This window comes from Meleagris gallopavo, chromosome 20 (assembly GCF_905368555.1).
Source record: "Meleagris gallopavo chromosome 20, MGAL_WU_HG_1.1, whole genome shotgun sequence".
Classification (NCBI taxonomy): Eukaryota; Metazoa; Chordata; class Aves; order Galliformes; family Phasianidae; genus Meleagris; species Meleagris gallopavo.
This window is the reverse complement of record NC_139423.1, coordinates 10,431,604-10,449,078: the sequence shown is the minus strand read 5'-3', so window position 1 is coordinate 10,449,078 and position 17,475 is coordinate 10,431,604. Positions and strand designations below refer to the sequence as shown.

At 50.5% G+C, this 17,475-nt stretch overlaps 1 protein-coding gene and 1 long non-coding RNA gene across 2 annotated transcripts; one reads left to right on the top strand and one right to left on the bottom strand.

Annotated features, from left to right (window-relative positions):
- Nucleotides 1-132: 132 nt before the first annotated feature.
- Nucleotides 133-5,865, top strand: LOC146543101 (uncharacterized). Its single transcript, XR_014887399.1, has 2 exons — nt 133-288; nt 4,185-5,865. It is a non-coding gene; the product is annotated as an uncharacterized LOC146543101 (long non-coding RNA).
- On the bottom strand, nt 2,398-17,475 carry CDR2L (cerebellar degeneration related protein 2 like). Its single transcript, XM_085239923.1, has 5 exons — nt 17,338-17,475; nt 8,452-8,564; nt 7,125-7,273; nt 6,162-6,326; nt 2,398-5,216 (listed from the first exon to the last, which is right to left on the bottom strand). Exons 1-5 carry the CDS (start codon nt 17,414-17,416, stop codon nt 4,331-4,333), a joined length of 1,392 nt encoding a protein of 463 aa, XP_085096049.1. The 5' UTR covers nt 17,417-17,475; the 3' UTR covers nt 2,398-4,330.

Genomic DNA, 17,475 nt, shown 5'->3' with positions numbered 1-17,475 from the left:
GGAAAAGTCACGCGGTCAATGTGTATATATGCACCCGTGCGCGTGTACTACAACCTTTATTGACGCGTTTGCCAGGCGTGCAGGACAGGTGCCGAGTGGGGAGCGGTGCGCGGGGGGAGCGCGGCCCTGCGGAGCCGGCAGCCGCTGCTGCTGGGGCCGCGCCTCGCCGTGACCGCGGGCGGGCAGGAGCGGGCAGGAGCAGGAGCGGCGGCTTCTGGCGCCGGGAAGGCGCTCCGACAGAGCGTGGGGCTGCCGCCAGCACCGGTGTTTTGTCGGGAGCTGACAGCGGTGCGTGTAAACCTGTGGGCGAAGTCAAAATGGTGCTTAAAACGGGCACGGCGCTGTGTGGGGCCGGGCCCCAGCTGGGCAGTGGGAGCTCTGAGCCCCGAGCGGGGCTGCGGGGTGACGGTCGGTGGCTCCGAGGGGAGCTGGCAGCGCCGCGCTCCGGCATAACCGCATCTCTGGTTTGAACCACGGGCCTGCGGGTGAGGGTGGGTTCTGCTCTGCTTCCCCAGCCAGAAAATGGAAAGCTTGAAGGAGAAAGAGCAGAACCGTCAGAGACCGCGCCATCTGGTGACCTTAATTTAGAGGAGGGAACAGGTAAATTGCTGAGATTTGTAGCCGGAGGGTGGATGAGACCTCCAAAGCTTTTTACCAACTGCCATTAAACGTGTCAGCGTTACTGCTGTGCTGGTCAGGTGCCAAGAAGGGCGTCACTGTGGTGTGCAGCAGGGCTGGGGACGGAGCGTGAAGGTCGTGCAACCACTGTGAGACAGCCTTCCTAAAGGGAGCCGATGAACAGGAGGGAAGTCAACTCTTTGGAAGAGTAGATAACAGCAGCACAAGGGAAAATGGTTTTAAATTGAGGGAGGGGAGATTGAGGTTGGATGTCAGGGGGAAGTTCTTTCTTATGAGAGCGGTGAGGGAGGTGCTGGAACAGCTGCCCAGAGAGGCTGTGGATCCCCGTCCATCCCTGGAGGTGTTCAAGGCCAGGTTGGATGGGGCCCTGGGCAGCCTGGTCTGGTATTAAATGGGGAGGTTGGTGGCCCTGCGTGTGGCAGGAGGGTTGGAGATTCATGATCCTTGAGGTCCCTTCCAACCTGAGCCATTCTGTGATTCTGTGAAAGGGGCAGCCCTGCTTATGCTTCATTCCCACACTGCTGGATGGCTCAGGTGTCCAGAGAACCTTTGAAAAAGCAGAATGAGCTCTGCTTGGATGACTGGACCTGATGAAGTGTGCTTGTCTTAAACTCACCTTCCGTATTCTGTTCAAACTGAGTTCTTGACGAGCTGTGTCCTTATTAACCTTGGTGCTGTGATCTGAACAGGGGGATTACTTTTGATGAAAGCTGAAATTAGTAGTTTCCTATTTTGTTCTATTTGCTCATTATAGTTGGATATGCTCTTGTTCTCTTCCTGTCCTGATTCTTGGGGTGTGCTATTAAATAGCTGCTGCTTTTCGTTACACCAATCTCTGCAGCAATGTGTTTATTTAATACTCCTCTTACCTCTTGTAATGAAGATGTGGAGTTTTCTTTGGAATTTTCAAAGCAATTCGAAAAGTTTAAGTAGAAGGTGGGATGAAAGGTCAAAACATGCTTATTTTTTTCCTCCTTTGATTGCCGAAAGTCTAATTTGAGAAAAAAATAACCAAGTGACTCTGAATCACACAGTCATCAGGACATATATATATGGCCACTCATATTTTTGGATGCAGAAAGAATGCCCTCAGCACTTTGCTGAACAAACTGCAGATCTCTGGCAGTGCTTCTTTCACCAATATCCTGTTCATTACATCAGTCATTTTTTGATGTCTGGTTTTCAAAAAAATAAAAACATTCGAATTATAAGTTTAGAAATTAGGCAGTTTTATAAACTTTTGAGCTAACAGAAGAGTGTTTTCATCATGTGGCAAATGCTCTTAGTCAAGTGCACAACATGTGCATTATATAAATAACAGCAGTATAGTTCAGCGTATCCTCTCTGCTTTCTGCAGAGAAGCCTGAAGCAGTTACGTGACCCAAATCGTACATGATAATCAAAGACATAATTGTTGTGCTGGACCTAAAAGTAAAAAGAGCCTTAAAGAAAGTCTGAGCTCTGGGAGTACCAGTGTTCCTTCTTATCTGAGAATAAAGCATTTGAAAATATATTTAATCTGATGTATGCTTAACTGGGATGCTGATTCACGCTATTGTTTAAAATGGAAAGTGAAGGCAATCCTCTTCCCACGCACATGCAACAAGCAGGTGATTGCAGAGGAAGCACTGGCTGACTTAAAATGACGTTGTTTCAGAGATCTCATGGTACAAATGTATGAGGCACTGGAGCTGGTCATGCCAGCTCCTGTAATAGAACAGAAACTGGGGAACACTGAGAAAATCAACAGGATGCAGCTTTTGTTGCCATTGTTCATTTTGTTTATTTATTTATTTTTAGTCAACTGCTTTCCATTATAAATAAATAAGGCATGAAGGTTCTCCATACTGTTATAGAGCTGGCAGCCACAATCGTGCTGATGGCTCCTAATTTTCTTGAGCCGGGGGCCATAGGGCACCTGAAGATGCAGAGCGTGGAAGCAAGGAGCGCTTGGTGGCAGGGAGTAGAGGAGAAGGCTTCTGGAGCAGGTGGGTTTGGGCATCACACCCTGCCGACTGACCTCAGCGGTACTCAGCTTAACGAAAGACAAAGGACGGAGGGGATATTTTTTGCATTAATTCCACTGTGAGTGAAAGAAAGGTAGCTCTTCATTGTGTCAAGTCTCGAGACTTGGACGATAGTTAAGTTTTAACAGTCTTCCCTTCCCCCTCCAAAGCCAAATTCAGACCGACATAAATAAATGTTGCAAAAATCCCAACTATTTACCCAAATTTTTGGGATATAAGCTGGTGAAAACAGAATCCAAATTTGGTCTACAGTTTTTCTGGGCCAGCACAGAATAGGTAGCTTACACTGAACTGCTCATTTCTTGTGGCACAGTGCTCGGGGTGTTGCCTAAGCTGTAATGAAATACTGCTTCTCTGCCTGAAACATTTGTCTGTTCAAACAAGATCAACTTCTAGTTTATGAAAAATGGAAAGTGGTGATTCCTGAGACTGCAGCAGCATTTTGGCTGTGTTTGCATGTCTGCGGAAGCAAAAGTGAAGATTCCAGTGCTAGAAAGTGAGCTGGAACATGAGAGGTGATGACCTTTGGAGACAGTATCTCAGCCAAGATAGATTATTTTCAACAGAAGACTGAAATCTGTCCTCTTGACTGTGAACACAGAGCAAAAGTGAAGGACAGTGTGTGATCAGCACTGCCAGGGCCAGTGGTCCCAATGCTGTACGAGTGTGGTGCTTTATCCTTGCGTCTGAGTCACTGCTAGGTAGCTTTGCAAGCCCATGCAAGCTGTATTGGAGGAGCTTGCTGCAATGGAGGCAGTGATGTCCTGTTGGATAGCACAGTGCAGAGGGCTGGTATCTGGACAGTGAGGTGAAAGCATGTCTCTGAAACTGTAACAGCACTTCTTATCTAGCTTATGGGAAAGCCCTGGTAATTAAGTTCCTGCCAGGCACAGTGATACACCTGGGATGAAATACTGGGAGAGATTTAAAGCGAGGAAATCCCATATGCCTACAAAGTCTGGAGGTATGGAGTGAGTTACTAGGTGACATTAATGAAGACAGAATGATCAGTTCTATGTTTCTCTTCAAGTTTTTCCAGTCGCAATGAGCTTGCATTGTAAATAGCTGAAAAACCTGACTGACAAGAGAATGGCTTGAACAGCAAGAACATACTGCCCTTTGGGGAAGGGGAAAGGTGGGGGTAGGTCTCTTGGGTACAAGTGTAGGTTCTTAGCCATAAAACCAATGTGAAGGCTTGGGCTGGTGTTCTTGAGCAGCCCCTGAAGTTCTGATGGCTCTTACTGCTTTGCTGTGAAGCCGAACTCCGGCTGCTGCAGTGCTGGAGGAGATCCAGGCTTCTGCTCGCATGTAACTGGACTGTAAGACAAGCTGAAAAGGATGGGGGAGGTGAACAGCTCTTTGTGGTGTGGTTTCTGTTGCTATTGAGAAGTCTGTCTCATGCAGAGATCCATCATACAGGTTCTGAAATCCTCTAACTACAATGTACAGTTTGTCCAACGAGTCACCAGAGCCCAAGCTTAAAAACACGAACAGAGTCTCTGTGACATTTCCTTGCAGTTATACGATGGACGCTCCCTTCCCGTACAAGAACATACCACGAGGCCTCTCAAACCTTCAAAGCAGTGGGGCTGGTGACGTTTCCTGGAGCTGAAGAGAAGACTTGGCTGTTGGGATAGCACGCGGGGATCGCAGAGGGGCAGGGCTCATTTGCTGCTCTTGTTTTTCACCTTTGTGGCATTGATGTCTGCTTTTGTTTTCTGGATGCGGGAGAAGATCTCCTTAAACAGAGCCTTGTACTCGGGCTGACTCTGCTCCAGCCGCTTGTCCACGGCCTCCACGTGTTTGCTGATGGTCTTCTCCATGGATTTCCGCTCTTCCAACTCAAACCCTTCTCCCCGGAAGTCTCTAAAGGAGCTATCGCGAGAGATAGGGCGGGAGGTCTGCACCCCTGTGTGACGCACGCTGTCCTTGTGCTGCCGGCATTTACTCAGGAGCTCCTCGTACTTCTCCAGCAGGGCGTGATACTGCTCGTCCACCTCCCTCAGGATGGACATGCCCCGTTTGCGCACGTTGTTGGCATGCAGTGTGTAATTGCCCTCGTGCCGGCTCACGGCATCCTTGGTGACGATGGCATTGAGAGCTGTGTCACTGCAGCTCTTCCGGACGGGGTGGTTTGGGGAAGGTGTCATTGAGGGCCCGTGACTTTTCCCTCCCTCTTCCTCTGAGAGGTCGATGTAATCTGCTTCTGGGGCATTATTCAGTGGCTCCAGGAGGGCCTCAGACAGGTTGTCTTCCCTGCTGAGCAGATACTTCTTGACTTGTTTCATCTGCTGCAGCTCCACGAGCTCTGCCTCCAGCTCCTTGATGCGCAGCTTGCAGTGCTCCATCTCACACACGCGCTGCTCGAGGTCCGAGTACTCCTGAATCACAGAGCTGTACTCCCGCTCAACCCGCTCCTTCCGCTGCTTCTCCTGGTTCACCTGGGACCTCAAGGAGTCCACCATGGCTTGGAGGCGCTCGTTCTCCCGCTCCAGTGGCTTCTGGTTGAACTCTGCTGAGGAGCTGTGGACCTGGAATGCATCTTCATACCTGGAAGAGTAGAAAGTGTGTGAGCAAATCAAAGAATCATGGAATCATTAAGGTTGGAAAAAATCTTTAAGGTTATCCAGCCCAACTCCAGCCCATCTCGCCATGCCCACTGACCACATCCCTCGGCACCACATCTCTGCAGTTCTGAACACCCCCAGGGACTCCACCATCTGCCTGGGCAGCCAGTTCCAAATCCTCCAGGTGAAGGAGGAGGCAGAAAGAGATGCTGATGTGATGAGTTGCCTCTTCTTCATTGCTCCCTTCCTGGGAAGCAATACAGTGCACTTCCCCCTTCTATTAGGAAATCATTTTTTCCTTCTCAGTGAAGTGCCTGCGGCACCCTGTCTTGTTGGAACAGATTGAAAAAAGGAAAGCTCCATGGCTTCCCCACGAGGCATGGCAGGAGGCGGGGGATATTGAACAGATTTCTAAGTTACTGAAGGGCAGAGTGACCTTCAGAGCCGACTGTAGAGCGGCAACACTGTGGGCATGAGGCATGGAGGGACACTGGGAGGATGTGGGGGAAGAACCGCTGGAACACGAAGTGGATTTTGCTGGGAGTTGAATACCCTCATAACATCCCCTGTGCTGCTGTTTGTATCCTCTCGTAGTGAATGCTTTCAGTAAAAAACTTTATTGATTACTTATCTATTTAAAGAAGCCTCTATTATGGACAAAGCTGAGCAAGGAACATCCCTAGAAGGTCAGTGAATTAGCACGGTGGCAGGGATTTAAGGAAGCTCAAGTGAGCAATAGTACTGAAGGTGTTTGTACAGCATGTGGCATACCTTCATTTGTGCTGCTGGGGCTATGGGAATTGCTGGAATTGTCCTGGGTTTTGCCAGAGAAAGAGGCTGACCCTCTGCCTCCCTGCAGATGGGCAGAGGACAGGGCAGAAGGCTGTAGGGCCACCAGAGCCACAGCTCTGCCCTCCCTGCTCCATACCTGGGGCTGGAGCACAGCTCCTTCAGGCAGGGGAAGGTGTGGATGGTTCGGCGCCGCTCCCTCTTCTCCCGCCGGATGCGGAGCTGCTCCAAGCTCCGCATCTCCTCCACCTGCTTCTGCAGCTCCTCCACCTGGTTCTGCAGCCCCTCAATCGTTTCCATCAAGCTGCGAAGAGAGCAGGAAGCGCAGGTGAGGAGTTGGGCACAGCAGTCACAGATCTTCGAGAGGGTATTTTTTCCCCCCATAGAGAAAGCTGATCTATGGAGGTCCTAGCACGTGCCCTGAGAGCGTGGCGATGCTTGCTGTCATGGCAGAGGCTGCTCTCCCTTTTGGGTGGGGTGGGTTGTAGAAAAGGGAGGACTAAAGCATTGCCAAAGGATATACCAACAGGAGACCCTCTAACCTCAAATCTGTTGGTTGAGTCAGCTCTGGGACACGAGCACTATCTTGGAATATCTCTGCACTACAAGGGCTCAAGCACTTTACTCTTCCTCTTGTTTCTCTTGTAGAAATAAACATTGGGCAGAAGTTTTGTTTTATTCTGGCTGTGAGCACAGTTCCTAAACTCCCCCTCTGCTTTGAGGCTCCCTATCTGCACAGCTGTTTGCAGAAGATGCTGTAGCATAAGGACATGGCTTAGTCTGTTTCCAGGGATGACCTTGATCATGTGGCTATTGGATGAGAGAAGTTATCGACAAACTAGTCTAGCGAAATGCTGGATCCGTGCCCAGTGCACTGCTGCGCTGTGTGCTCAGGACCTCCCTTGTACCATCATGTGCTGCTTATTGAAGGAAGCTCATCCTCCATGCAGGAAGGTCTCTGTGCCTCTCTCTGCCCGGTCCCAGCTGCCAAACCTGGCTAATAAGAGAATGGTGGAGCAGCGAGAGCACGCTGAGCCCTGGGGTAGGGGGAAGGTGGGATAGGGGTCCCAGCCTCACTATGTGGGACCAGAGGAGGCTGTACCATTGTATCTTCTGTTGGGATGTCTTGCTTTCCAGCACGAGCTTCTGATTTGCCAGCTCCAGGTCCCGTGCTGTCAGGTCTAGCTGCTCGTAGACTTTGGCATGCTGCTCATTCATCTGCCGTAGCATCTCAAGCTGCTTGGTCAGGTACTGCAAGAAAAAAAAAGAGAAAAAAAACACTCCACATCCAAAACCCAGGTTGTTTCATGAGCAGAAGTTCCTACAGCCTTAGCTTCATTGTGTCTTGTGGCCATTTTATCCTCCATCTGATTGAAGCTTCTTCCAGTGGAGGAATTCCTGCTTACATGGTTATGTGTCTAAAACATGACTGGTCCCCCATCCTCGTCCTCTGTGAAGAGCACTGACCTCACTCTCTCTACTTGGCTACTTTTTTATTCACAATACCCCAAGGAAATCAATATCCCTGAGAATGTGACCCTTCACTGGAGCTGAGTGTGCTTGGCCCAATGGTTACTGCATCATCTGACAGATCAATCACAGAGGCTGCATTTCTGTAGGAATTCAGGCTGCAGAAAGTCTGAATCTGTGAAATGTGAGAGCTGCGGCCATAGCCCCTTCCTGCAGCCTCTGCAGCAGTCTGAAAGCTTTCGCCCCGCACAGCCTGGCACAAGGGCACTGGCTGGGATCAGATCCTAAATCTGGGGCTGTGAAGACACAAAGCCCTTCTCTCCCCTCCTTGCAATGCCACGTGCTGGGAGTTCCCTGCCTGTCTCTGTCTGTAAGTTGGCGGTTTCCAATCTTTTTTTAATTCACAGATCTCTGGTAGTCTTCCAATAGATGCAAACCCGCCCTGCGCAGTGAGTTTAAGCCTCTCAGCTTGGCGCTGTGGGCAGTAATGCCCTGACCCCGAAGGGTGCATGAAACTGCATTGCAGATTGCAGCTCTTTGAGAAAAAGCTGCTTTGTGCCTTGGACAAAGGAGGCTGTGTTCAGGGGGTGCCAAGGGGCTGGCTGAGAACAAACGTGATTAAAAGCGCCTGGAACCAAGGAAAAGCAGCAGCAGAGTGCTGAGAAATGAGCACAGAGGTTGGTGGGTGGGCAGGAAGAGCCCACATGTGCCCAGCTGCAACCAGCGCTGGTGCCAAAATCTGGTGCACATCTGTGCAGGGGTGAGAGGTTCAGTCAGCGGGGGCTGGGAGCACCTCACCCAGACCTTAATCCACCCTGCTGCAGGCGCATGTGGAAGGACTTCAGCTTCCATCCCCCATGGCACATCCCTTCCCGCAATCTGTGTTGCTGGGACTGGCAGTGTCACTCTGAGATGACAGCAGAGACCCGGCCACTCCTGTCCCCAGTGTGCGTCCCCACCTCGATTTCCTGCACTTGCTCTTCATTGGTGGCATACATCTGCTGCAGGGACTCCTCCAGCTCCTTGTTGCGTTCCAGCAGTGTCTTCCCCAGCTCAGCAGCCAAGTGCAAGTCTGAAAAGCAAAAGGGACAAAGTCGCTGTCGTTCCTGCTCCAAGCACAGTTTGCTTTGCACAGGGCTGCTTTAGCAGCAGGTTTTGATGCAGATACACATTTACAGAACGTTCACAATCAGCCCTATTCCATCTTGCTAGGCTGCAGGAGCAAGGGGCAGCTGAGCTTGGGACAGCCTACATCACCTTTCTGCATGGCACCATGCACTGTGCAGCCAGGATCAGACCCACAAGGCTTGGCTGAGGCTGAAGATCAGTCCCCCATCTCCATCTTCATCCCCATCTCCTGTGGGACTGAATGGGGCTCAGCATCCTCCAGTATGAGAGAAGGGCTGGTGAAGCCCTGCAGAGCCTTGGGGATGCTCTGTAAATTGTTATCTCTAATGAAGGGATTGCCCTGCCTTCCCTGTCAGCCTCCATCCATCACCACTAACAGAGTGACATGAGCAATAGAATTGTGCATGGCCCCAGGGGTTGGCAGCCCTGCAGCCTTGCTGCACTCCTCCGGGTAGCTCCAAGGCGAGGACCAATGCTATGTATTCCCTTACTGCCACCTCTGAATGCTTTGGGGAGGCTGCTGAGATTTTTGGGTGTTAAGGAGGAGTGTAGGGAAAATAGACATTGACAGTGCGAGCTGCTTGAATTAATGAGTTTGCTGTTTTGGGTAAAGAAACTCCAACCCAGGACTCTGTGATTCCTATGCTGGCCAAAGCTTGTGCTCCTCCGGTGATGCTGTTTGTGAGCCTGTGGTGGCACAGCGGGCTCTGATTGTAGCCCTTTGCTTTCAAAGCAATTGTTTGACCTCATAAAGCCTGGCCTCAGGCAATTGTATGGGTGTTCATTTTCCTTGGTGCTCTTGGGGGGGAAGTGTCTGACTTGGTTGGTGGTAAGCCTGACCCTAAGCCTCCAAAACAAGAAGGTAGGAAAGCAGGCACTGGTGTGTGTTACTGCTTCTGCCCTGGTATTTCTCAGCCCATCGCTACCCTGGTCCCCAGCCTGCAGCTATAACGTGTTTTGTAGAGGCTCTGCTGGGGCTGAGAGCCGCTCTAGTTTCTCCTTGCAGTTAATTTGGATATGCAATTGATTGGGAAGCAGTGATAACTTATTAATAGAATAATAGGAGGGGAATCAGGACCCCCTGGGTATGTCCTGTGCCTGGGAAAATTGCTCATTTTAGAACTTACGTTGTAAAATGAGGCTGATGCTGGCTGCTTGGACACAGTCTCTTACATGGGAGGAGTGCTAGGATGTGATCCTCCTGTTGGATAATGCTGTGGGAAGTGCTGCTGTGTTATTAGTTTGAGTGATTATTGCTTTGGCCCCAGTGGTGCTGGGGGCCATCTCCCTAGCAGCTGTTGTATGTCCTCAGATCTCCCCTTCACCATGGGAAGGGATTCTCAGCAGTGCCCTCGTTCAGGGTGTTACTCTAGGAAATGTCTTTTGAATCACAGTTGTCATTGTCACACAGTTACCTGGTCTGAGGGCTGTGAGCCCTCCTGGGCTATAGGGATGTATCCTTCTAGGAAAGACTTCTTTTTGTTGAGCACTGAATTTCTCTAGTTTCCAAAGTGCTCTCAGGGGAGGGAGTGTTTGCTGTGCCAGCTACAGACTGGAGAAACAGCAAAGACAGAGGAGAACTTGTGCCTTTAAACTGCTTGGGATAGCGTTTAATGGCACTGCCACCTTGCCAGAGCCCATGTCCTCGCTGGAGAGGGGCACGTTGCAAATCCCATCTGTCCTACTTGATTTCTGCAGCAAGGAGAGCCTGGCAAGGAGCAGAGGGGTTCAGGTAATGAGTCAAGTGTGTCCCTGTCCCCACGGATTACCCCAATGCTCTCTCACCATATGGCATCCAATTTAATCAGCTGGAGTTGAGTTAAGTGGATTACGTAGTGTGAGATCCTACATTGTAATTTAAAGGACTCTGTCAGCAATAATTTAATGGGGGAAATGGGCAGTGTTTGGGGACAAATGGGAAAGAAGAAAGAACAGGGCTGAGCTCCAAGGAGGAAATTTATTTCTTTCCATTGTGAGCTTAAGGGCCTCAGAGATTCCAGGCTTGAAGGATGTGGGGGAATTGGTCCTTCCAGCGTCACTAAACTGCCTCAGCCATCATCACGCACACTCGCTTCCAGCCAGCTGAAGCATCCCCCTAATCCTGTCTGCCCCACACCTCTGAGTCCCTTCCTTCCCACCTGTTGTTTTCCCTGGGCTGTAGGAGGGAGGGGATGCTGTAGGGATGTGTTTTAATGTCCTCTTTAGAGCAGATTTATCTTGATTAGAAAAGCTGTGATTAGCTCAAGCAGGCTTGGGTAGCACACGGTTCCTCTCCATAGAGAGGACAGCATCCTGGGGCTGAGTGTGGATTTATCAATGGGATGTTCCAGTGGCGTAAGGACTGTTCAGGGATTCTCTACAAAATTCCCCCTAGGCTTTTGTATTCCTCTGTGCTTCTTCACCATCAGATTGGGCAGCCAGTGCTGTACAGCCTGTGCTAATTCAGCAGTTCGTGTGATGCCTCTCTCCCTGCTCTGTGCAGAAGGAGAAATTAAGCCATGATGCTGAAGGCAACACCCATGAAACAGCCAACATTCAACTTATAAACAGTGCCCTTAGGGACACCAGACTTGTGAAGGGGGTTGGGGGAGACGGTGTTGATCAAATTCTCTCGGGGAGGTGGGGACCATGACCCTGGGATGTATGCAGCCAAGGAGAAGCTCTGTGTTCCTAAACAAAGATCTGCCTCTAGAGAGAGAGGGCCATGCTTCCCTGTGAGCTTCTACGGGAAAGCAAGGAGAGAGAGCAGAGGGCGAGAGGGGAGCTGGCTTGGATCTGGGCAGTGCCTAGCACAGGGGAGCTGCTGCTGTTGCAGCGTTTTTCCTTCATCTTGGGAGTCAACTGTCTTGCAGCTGCACAGGTGACCCAGAGGTAATTGTGCTGGGATTGCATCACTGGATAACACCTCCCCCCCAAAAGTCCTGCTGATTCTGCAGCAGGTTGTCACTCTCTTAAAGAGGCTGTGGAACAAGGCAGAGACTGTTCCCCTGCAGCAGCATCCTGCAGCAATCCCTGCACAGGCAGATGTGTACTGCTGGATGCCTCCTGGCTGAGACAGCTTGCATTGTGGCACAGAAATCCGCAGCTGTTCTTGTGTTCCTGGTGCTGGCCTGCATCTCTTTGGGCACCCTGAAGGATGCTTTTCTCTATCCTTGGCTGCAGCTTTGTGTTGGGCAGGGCATGTTTCAGCAGCTCTTGGCACAACTGTGTCACCGTCTTTGTAAATACAGCTTTCTGGAGGAAGCCACCACTACAGCACTACTTTAGGCTTTCCCCCATCCTCTCTCTGATATGAAACCCAGCTCTTCCTGGAGTTCTTGTTGGTCAGATGGGACAAATCAGGTCCATATCCTCAGGAAACGCTGAAGTCTGTGGATTTTCAGCAGGGACTGAAGGGCTGATGCAGACAATTACAGGGGTTTAAATGCCCTTCTGTCCCTGGGGAGAGCTGGTGGTGATCTGGAGCCGTGTGAGCCAGGCAGGCTTGCAAGGGGTGTTACAGGTCCTTGGGGTCACACTGTGCAGGGCTTTATGCAGGATGTGTCCTTTGGTTCAGTGTCTATTTAGGAGTTACTTGTGGTCCTTTCCTAAAAAGCCTGCAGTGAGGGCTGCTCCTCCTGCTGCTGCCAACAGCAAATTCACCTGCTGAGCACTGGGGAGGAGCAGAGCAGAATCCTGGTGCATGGACTCTGGAGGAAGCGCAGGGTGATTGTGAGCTGATGGATGGGGTAGGCTGAGAGTTAAGAACTGATGTTTAATGCTGTTGACGTTTAATTTAATTGCATTTGCTGTTTGCTCCATTACACACGGGTACTTAGAGTCAAGGGCAGGTGCAATTATTCCTTTCAAATCTAAATAAATGATGCGATGCTGGCTTACCCCAGGGTAGGGTGTGCTTACTGCTCATTTATTTTTCTCCTTAGTTGCAAGAGATTGTGCTGCCCGGATACATTACAATGAAGATCAGCTTTTGTATATATTCTACTGCTGCTCCATGACAGGTGATGGAGGGAATCGGTGCTTAGCCTTTACAAACCTGTGCAGGGGAATGTGCTGGGGTGCAGGGGCTCAAGACAAGCAAAGAGCAACAGAGTGGCTCTGTCTGTGAAACCTTGGTGGGCAATGAGAGCAGTGACCCCACCTGCTCCCTGGCAGTGAATCCCATCCCTGAGCAGGGCAGGGGCCCAGGGATGTGCTGTCTGTACTACACTGTGCTGCAGAGAGGCTCTCCAAGCGTGGGCGATATGTTAACGCCTGAGCTCTATGTTGGCTGTCCCTGCTTATAAGCTGTATGCATCTACACAAACTCATCCACAGCAGTCCCATCCCTGTGCCCACAGCCATCGACTTGTGTTTTGCTGTATCGCTAGAGCATGGTAACACAGAGTGTGCTATTAGACCACGGTTGGGCTGCTTCTGTGTCTTTCCCTGCTGTTCCCTTATCTAAACAGCCTCCATGCCTGTGTTTGCCTTGTAAGCTAAGATGGTTTCTAAGAGCTCGGTGACTGGTGGAGGCTCTGGTTGTGCACGTGGATCAGAAAGAGCCTTAAATAAATACATACAAGGGAGATAAGAAGTGAGGAAAGAGAAAGGAAGCAGATACTTTCCTGTGGACACCTTTCCTCCAGGCAGCAAAGCTCTAGCTAATTAATTATGTTGGGATGTGGGGATCTATGAATAGAGAGAAGCTTTTACTCTTAAAGCTAAAGACACAAATGCATGGACTGCTGCCATGTGGGAATCTCCCTGATGATTTTGGGGGCAGGAGGCTGTAACTGACCCAGCACTGGGGAGGACCAGCACCTCACCTGCAGCTATTGCTGGCTGGCTTGGCTGCTCCTGCTGGAGGGAACACAGGTCCTGAGCAGTTCTGCGGCAACCAAGTTCAGCACAACTGCTACAGCCGCCAACAGCGATGGCAGGTAGAACTGTGGATGGATGCCATCTTCAAGTTTCCTTGGCCCACAAGGAAGCTGGGGCTGCTGTGGGCAGGAGGTCCTTCAGGACAGCCCTGAGGCTGCAAACACACAATAGTTCCCCCAGTTCTGCTGCTTCCCACAGCTGGAAGTATGTGCCCAAGGTTCAGCAGTCATAGAAAGGAGTTTCTGTGTCAGACAGGAGGCAGGTCCTGGAAGTCACTCTGTGGGATTCTTACTCCCTATTTGCTTGCCTCTTTCACATAGCAGGACAACTTACATTCTAGGAAAATGCATACGGATATTTTTCTACCCAGAATTGGAGGCTCTCACCCTTTCCTCTCCTTGAAGACTAACCAAAATGCCACCTTATTTCCCTGTGCTTTAGTCCTTCTGATCATCTCCAAGCAGCTCAGCAATTAGTCACTGAAAACTTTCTACTTCCACAACCTACCTGAGGCAGCTAAGTGAGTGGCTCAGCTATGCAGGCAGCACTGTCCTGCCCTGCTGCGGGGACGAAGGGCAGCTGCTGTGCTGCTGGAAGGCAAGCAGGCTGCAGGCTCACCTGCAGAGCTGGGTTGCCAGGAAGGCAACATAAGGGACACATTTTGGGGTTCTACCTGCTCCCCAATGTTTGGGCAAGCAGAGTGTGATTGCAGCTGTATGGACCATCCTGTGTCTGATAGCTGAGTGATGCAGAAAATTGATGGGCAGGTTGCAGCTGGTCTCCAGTGTACTGCTGACCCTGGGTCTTCACATGGATGAGTGAGGAGTGTGGTGCAAGCTCAGCGCCTTGTGTCATTTTTTCTTCTTAGCAAAGCAATCAGGTGCTTGGCAGGAGGAGGAGGAATTAAGATACTTAAATCTGGAGACCTTTAGAGGTGACAGCCATAAGGTCCTTAGCCTGCATTGCAGATAGTTTGGCCCAAAAGTTTTTGTGGCTGCCCAGGAGGAGAGGGCTGTTGGTCTTGCAGCGGTGTTGGGATGGTTCTGGTTCCTTGTCCTGCTGACTAACATGCTGAGGCTGTATTCAGGCTCCTGAGAGTGTTGGCAGCCCTCCTGTTGGGCTGCACTCTGGTTTAGACCTAAGTGCTGGCAGAGAGGTGGGAAGCTAGGAAGATGTGGATGAGGGAAGGTGGAGATCAAGGCCAGAGAGCTGTCAGACAGCTGCTGGGTCTGTTCTGCTCTGTGTGGATCCAGATGTGTTTCTGCTGGCACATGGCCTTTCTGAACACAAATGCTTATGATGAGCTGAAAAGACATCCTCACTTGTCCCCAGCTCAGATTATCTAATTTTAGTTTCTGTTCATTCTCTCGGGGTCTGGTTGCACATACGCCCTGTGCTCAAGGTATGTACGTCACCTTGAACAGCCTGGGATTATTGTTAGGGAACAAGTCGAGGGTTCTGGAAGTTACCAGTCCACTTGGATGTGGTGGGAGGCTGGGGTCTGGGTCCTGCTGCCTCCAAGGCATGTGATGGATGGATGCAGTCAGTCACTATGGGTCCTTCAGGAGGGAAAGAATAATTGGGGTTTGTTCTCTTGGGAAAACTGATTTGATTCAGCAAGCCAGAACACTGTGGAGGATGGGGAGGAAAGTAACAGGTGCTCAGCATGGAACTGAAAGCATGGTTTCCTCCATGGTACTAAAATGGTTAATTAACATAATCATTGTGGAGCTTCTGGTTAAGCCATCCGTTGCTTAGCAAAGAGTTTTGGATGTAAATATAATAAATATTTGATGTTGTGAGATGACGATAAGGCCAGCAACCAACTGATGCGCAGCAGAACCTTCTCTCCCCTAGCTCACGTTGCTGCTCATTTCTCCCATCCTTGCTCCCAAGGACTAGTCTCTAGGCCTTTGCTTTTGTCATCTGCCTTCCTGGCTGCTGCCAGCATGTCCCATGGCATGCTGCTCCTCTCAGTAATGCCAGCACAACTCTTAATCATGTTGCACTGGATGTCTCGCATTGTGCTTCCACTCTTGATTTCCAAACTGACAGCGTCAGGGCTGTACCATCTCCAGAGACCTCTGGACGCTGCTATGGCAGGCATGGACCAAGCCTGGCACTGTCCTTCATAATGCATTGTGCAAATTAATTATGGTTGTGATTACCCCGCAGGACCTTTCCAGCTGGCTGATTTCAGTTAAAGCCTTCTCCATCTCTCCTGAGTTTGTGCAAGCCTGCACAGCCCCCATTCTTACAGAGACAGTGAGCCCCACAGCTGGGACTTGTTTTGGGTCTGTTTTCCTCCAGTCCTGTGCCTGCTCAAAGGTGGAGCCTATCCTCAGCGTGAATCTGTCATCTGGAGTTAGCTCTTCTGCATGTACACGGCTGGGATAGAGCAGGAACCTGGCCAGCAGCAGGAAGGTGTTCTTACTGCTGGGAGCCAGCGCTGACTCACGAACCTGACACCAGAGACAGCATTGGGCTAAAAAGCTGAGTCCTGTGTTGCTCAACACTCCCACTACTCATTTGTAGTGTTGCTGCTCCTCAGTCTGCCTCCTGCCCCTGGAGCAGTGCACATGTCCCTGCTGAGCCGGGGAAGATGTCACCTAGAAATGTGAATTTCTGAGGAGTCCAAGGCTGCGCTGTTTACCCAGCTGATAGCCCTATCTTCTTTCTCTGCCCTGGTTTAATCTGAGTGTTGTATTTAAAACAAGAAGGCCTAGTATTCATCTACTAATGCTTCCTGTTAATTGAGAAATTGAGGTAAAAAACCAGCTGCACGATCCCTCTGGGCTGGCTGTCATTCCCTGTTGGGCCTCTGCCCTGCAGCTGAAGCTGTGCAAACTTCAAATCATGACATAATGTACTGGAGTGGTGGTGGGCAGAGGCACTGCAGCTGGGCTGCAATGTCCCCACTGGCAGTCAGCTGGTTGGAGCAGATGTAGAACCATAACACACGTAGAGCATAACACGTCAGAGGGGTGACTGCATTTGGGTACCAAAAACTCTTCACTGTATGTTGACAATTCAGTTCGTTCTTTGGCAGCTGCGCTGAAACACAACTTCTTTCAGCTACGTTGCCTCAAAATATGAAGCTAAGCATTCAGAAAAAGGAAGCCCTAAATATACACAGGTACTAACTGTACAGCTTAGGATAAACATTACAAAGAACTAGTGTAAATGCGGGCAGCTACTTCAAAACAAATTACACAAGTGAATGCTTATCTTTCTCTGGCAAACCTATTTTTGCTGTTTGAACCTTGACATTCCCTTGGCATTCCTTTCTCTCCTTCTTAATTTTTCCCACTTTTATGGCTGACTGCAGAAGCCTCCAGAAGTAACAAGGTGACTTAGAAGCATTCTTTGGGATTAAGCTTGGACAGCAAGAGCTTAGGGCAACACTTCCAGCACCTACATCTTAGCAGTACCTTATTTGTAATGGATCTGTTTCTAACTAGTGTGCCCAATGACTGCCTGCAGCCAGCTGGAGATGAAGGCAATGTCAGAGCTATCCATGTTGGATTCTGCCCCCAGCATGTTTTTTGGGGAACCAGCTTGCTGTACCACCAGAGGACACCTGGCTGGTGCTGAGGGCAGATTTGGGCTCCCTGCATCTCAAACTTTCCTTGCTCAGGATGGCTGTTGGGAGCAGCAGAGCTGACGTTTCCATGGAGGTGCGGCTGCAAGATGAGGTGCTGGGTTTGCCGAGCAAACAGAAGCCTCGAGATAAGGTATCCCACCCCTCACTCGGGGCTTACCCCCCCCCCCCCCCCCCCCGTTTGTTTCGATTTTTTTTCCCCTCTCCCCCCGGGCTTCCATCCCTGGCAGCTGCCCGTGTCCCCCATCCTTACCCTGCTCTAGATCCTGCTGGTCGTACCAGGGCTCCTCTTCCTCGCTCTGGAACTCCTCCATCCTGTCGGCGCTCAGCATTTAGCAGCAGGGGCCGGGGAAGGCGAGCAGCATGCGCCGAGGGGGCCCCACCGCCGGCA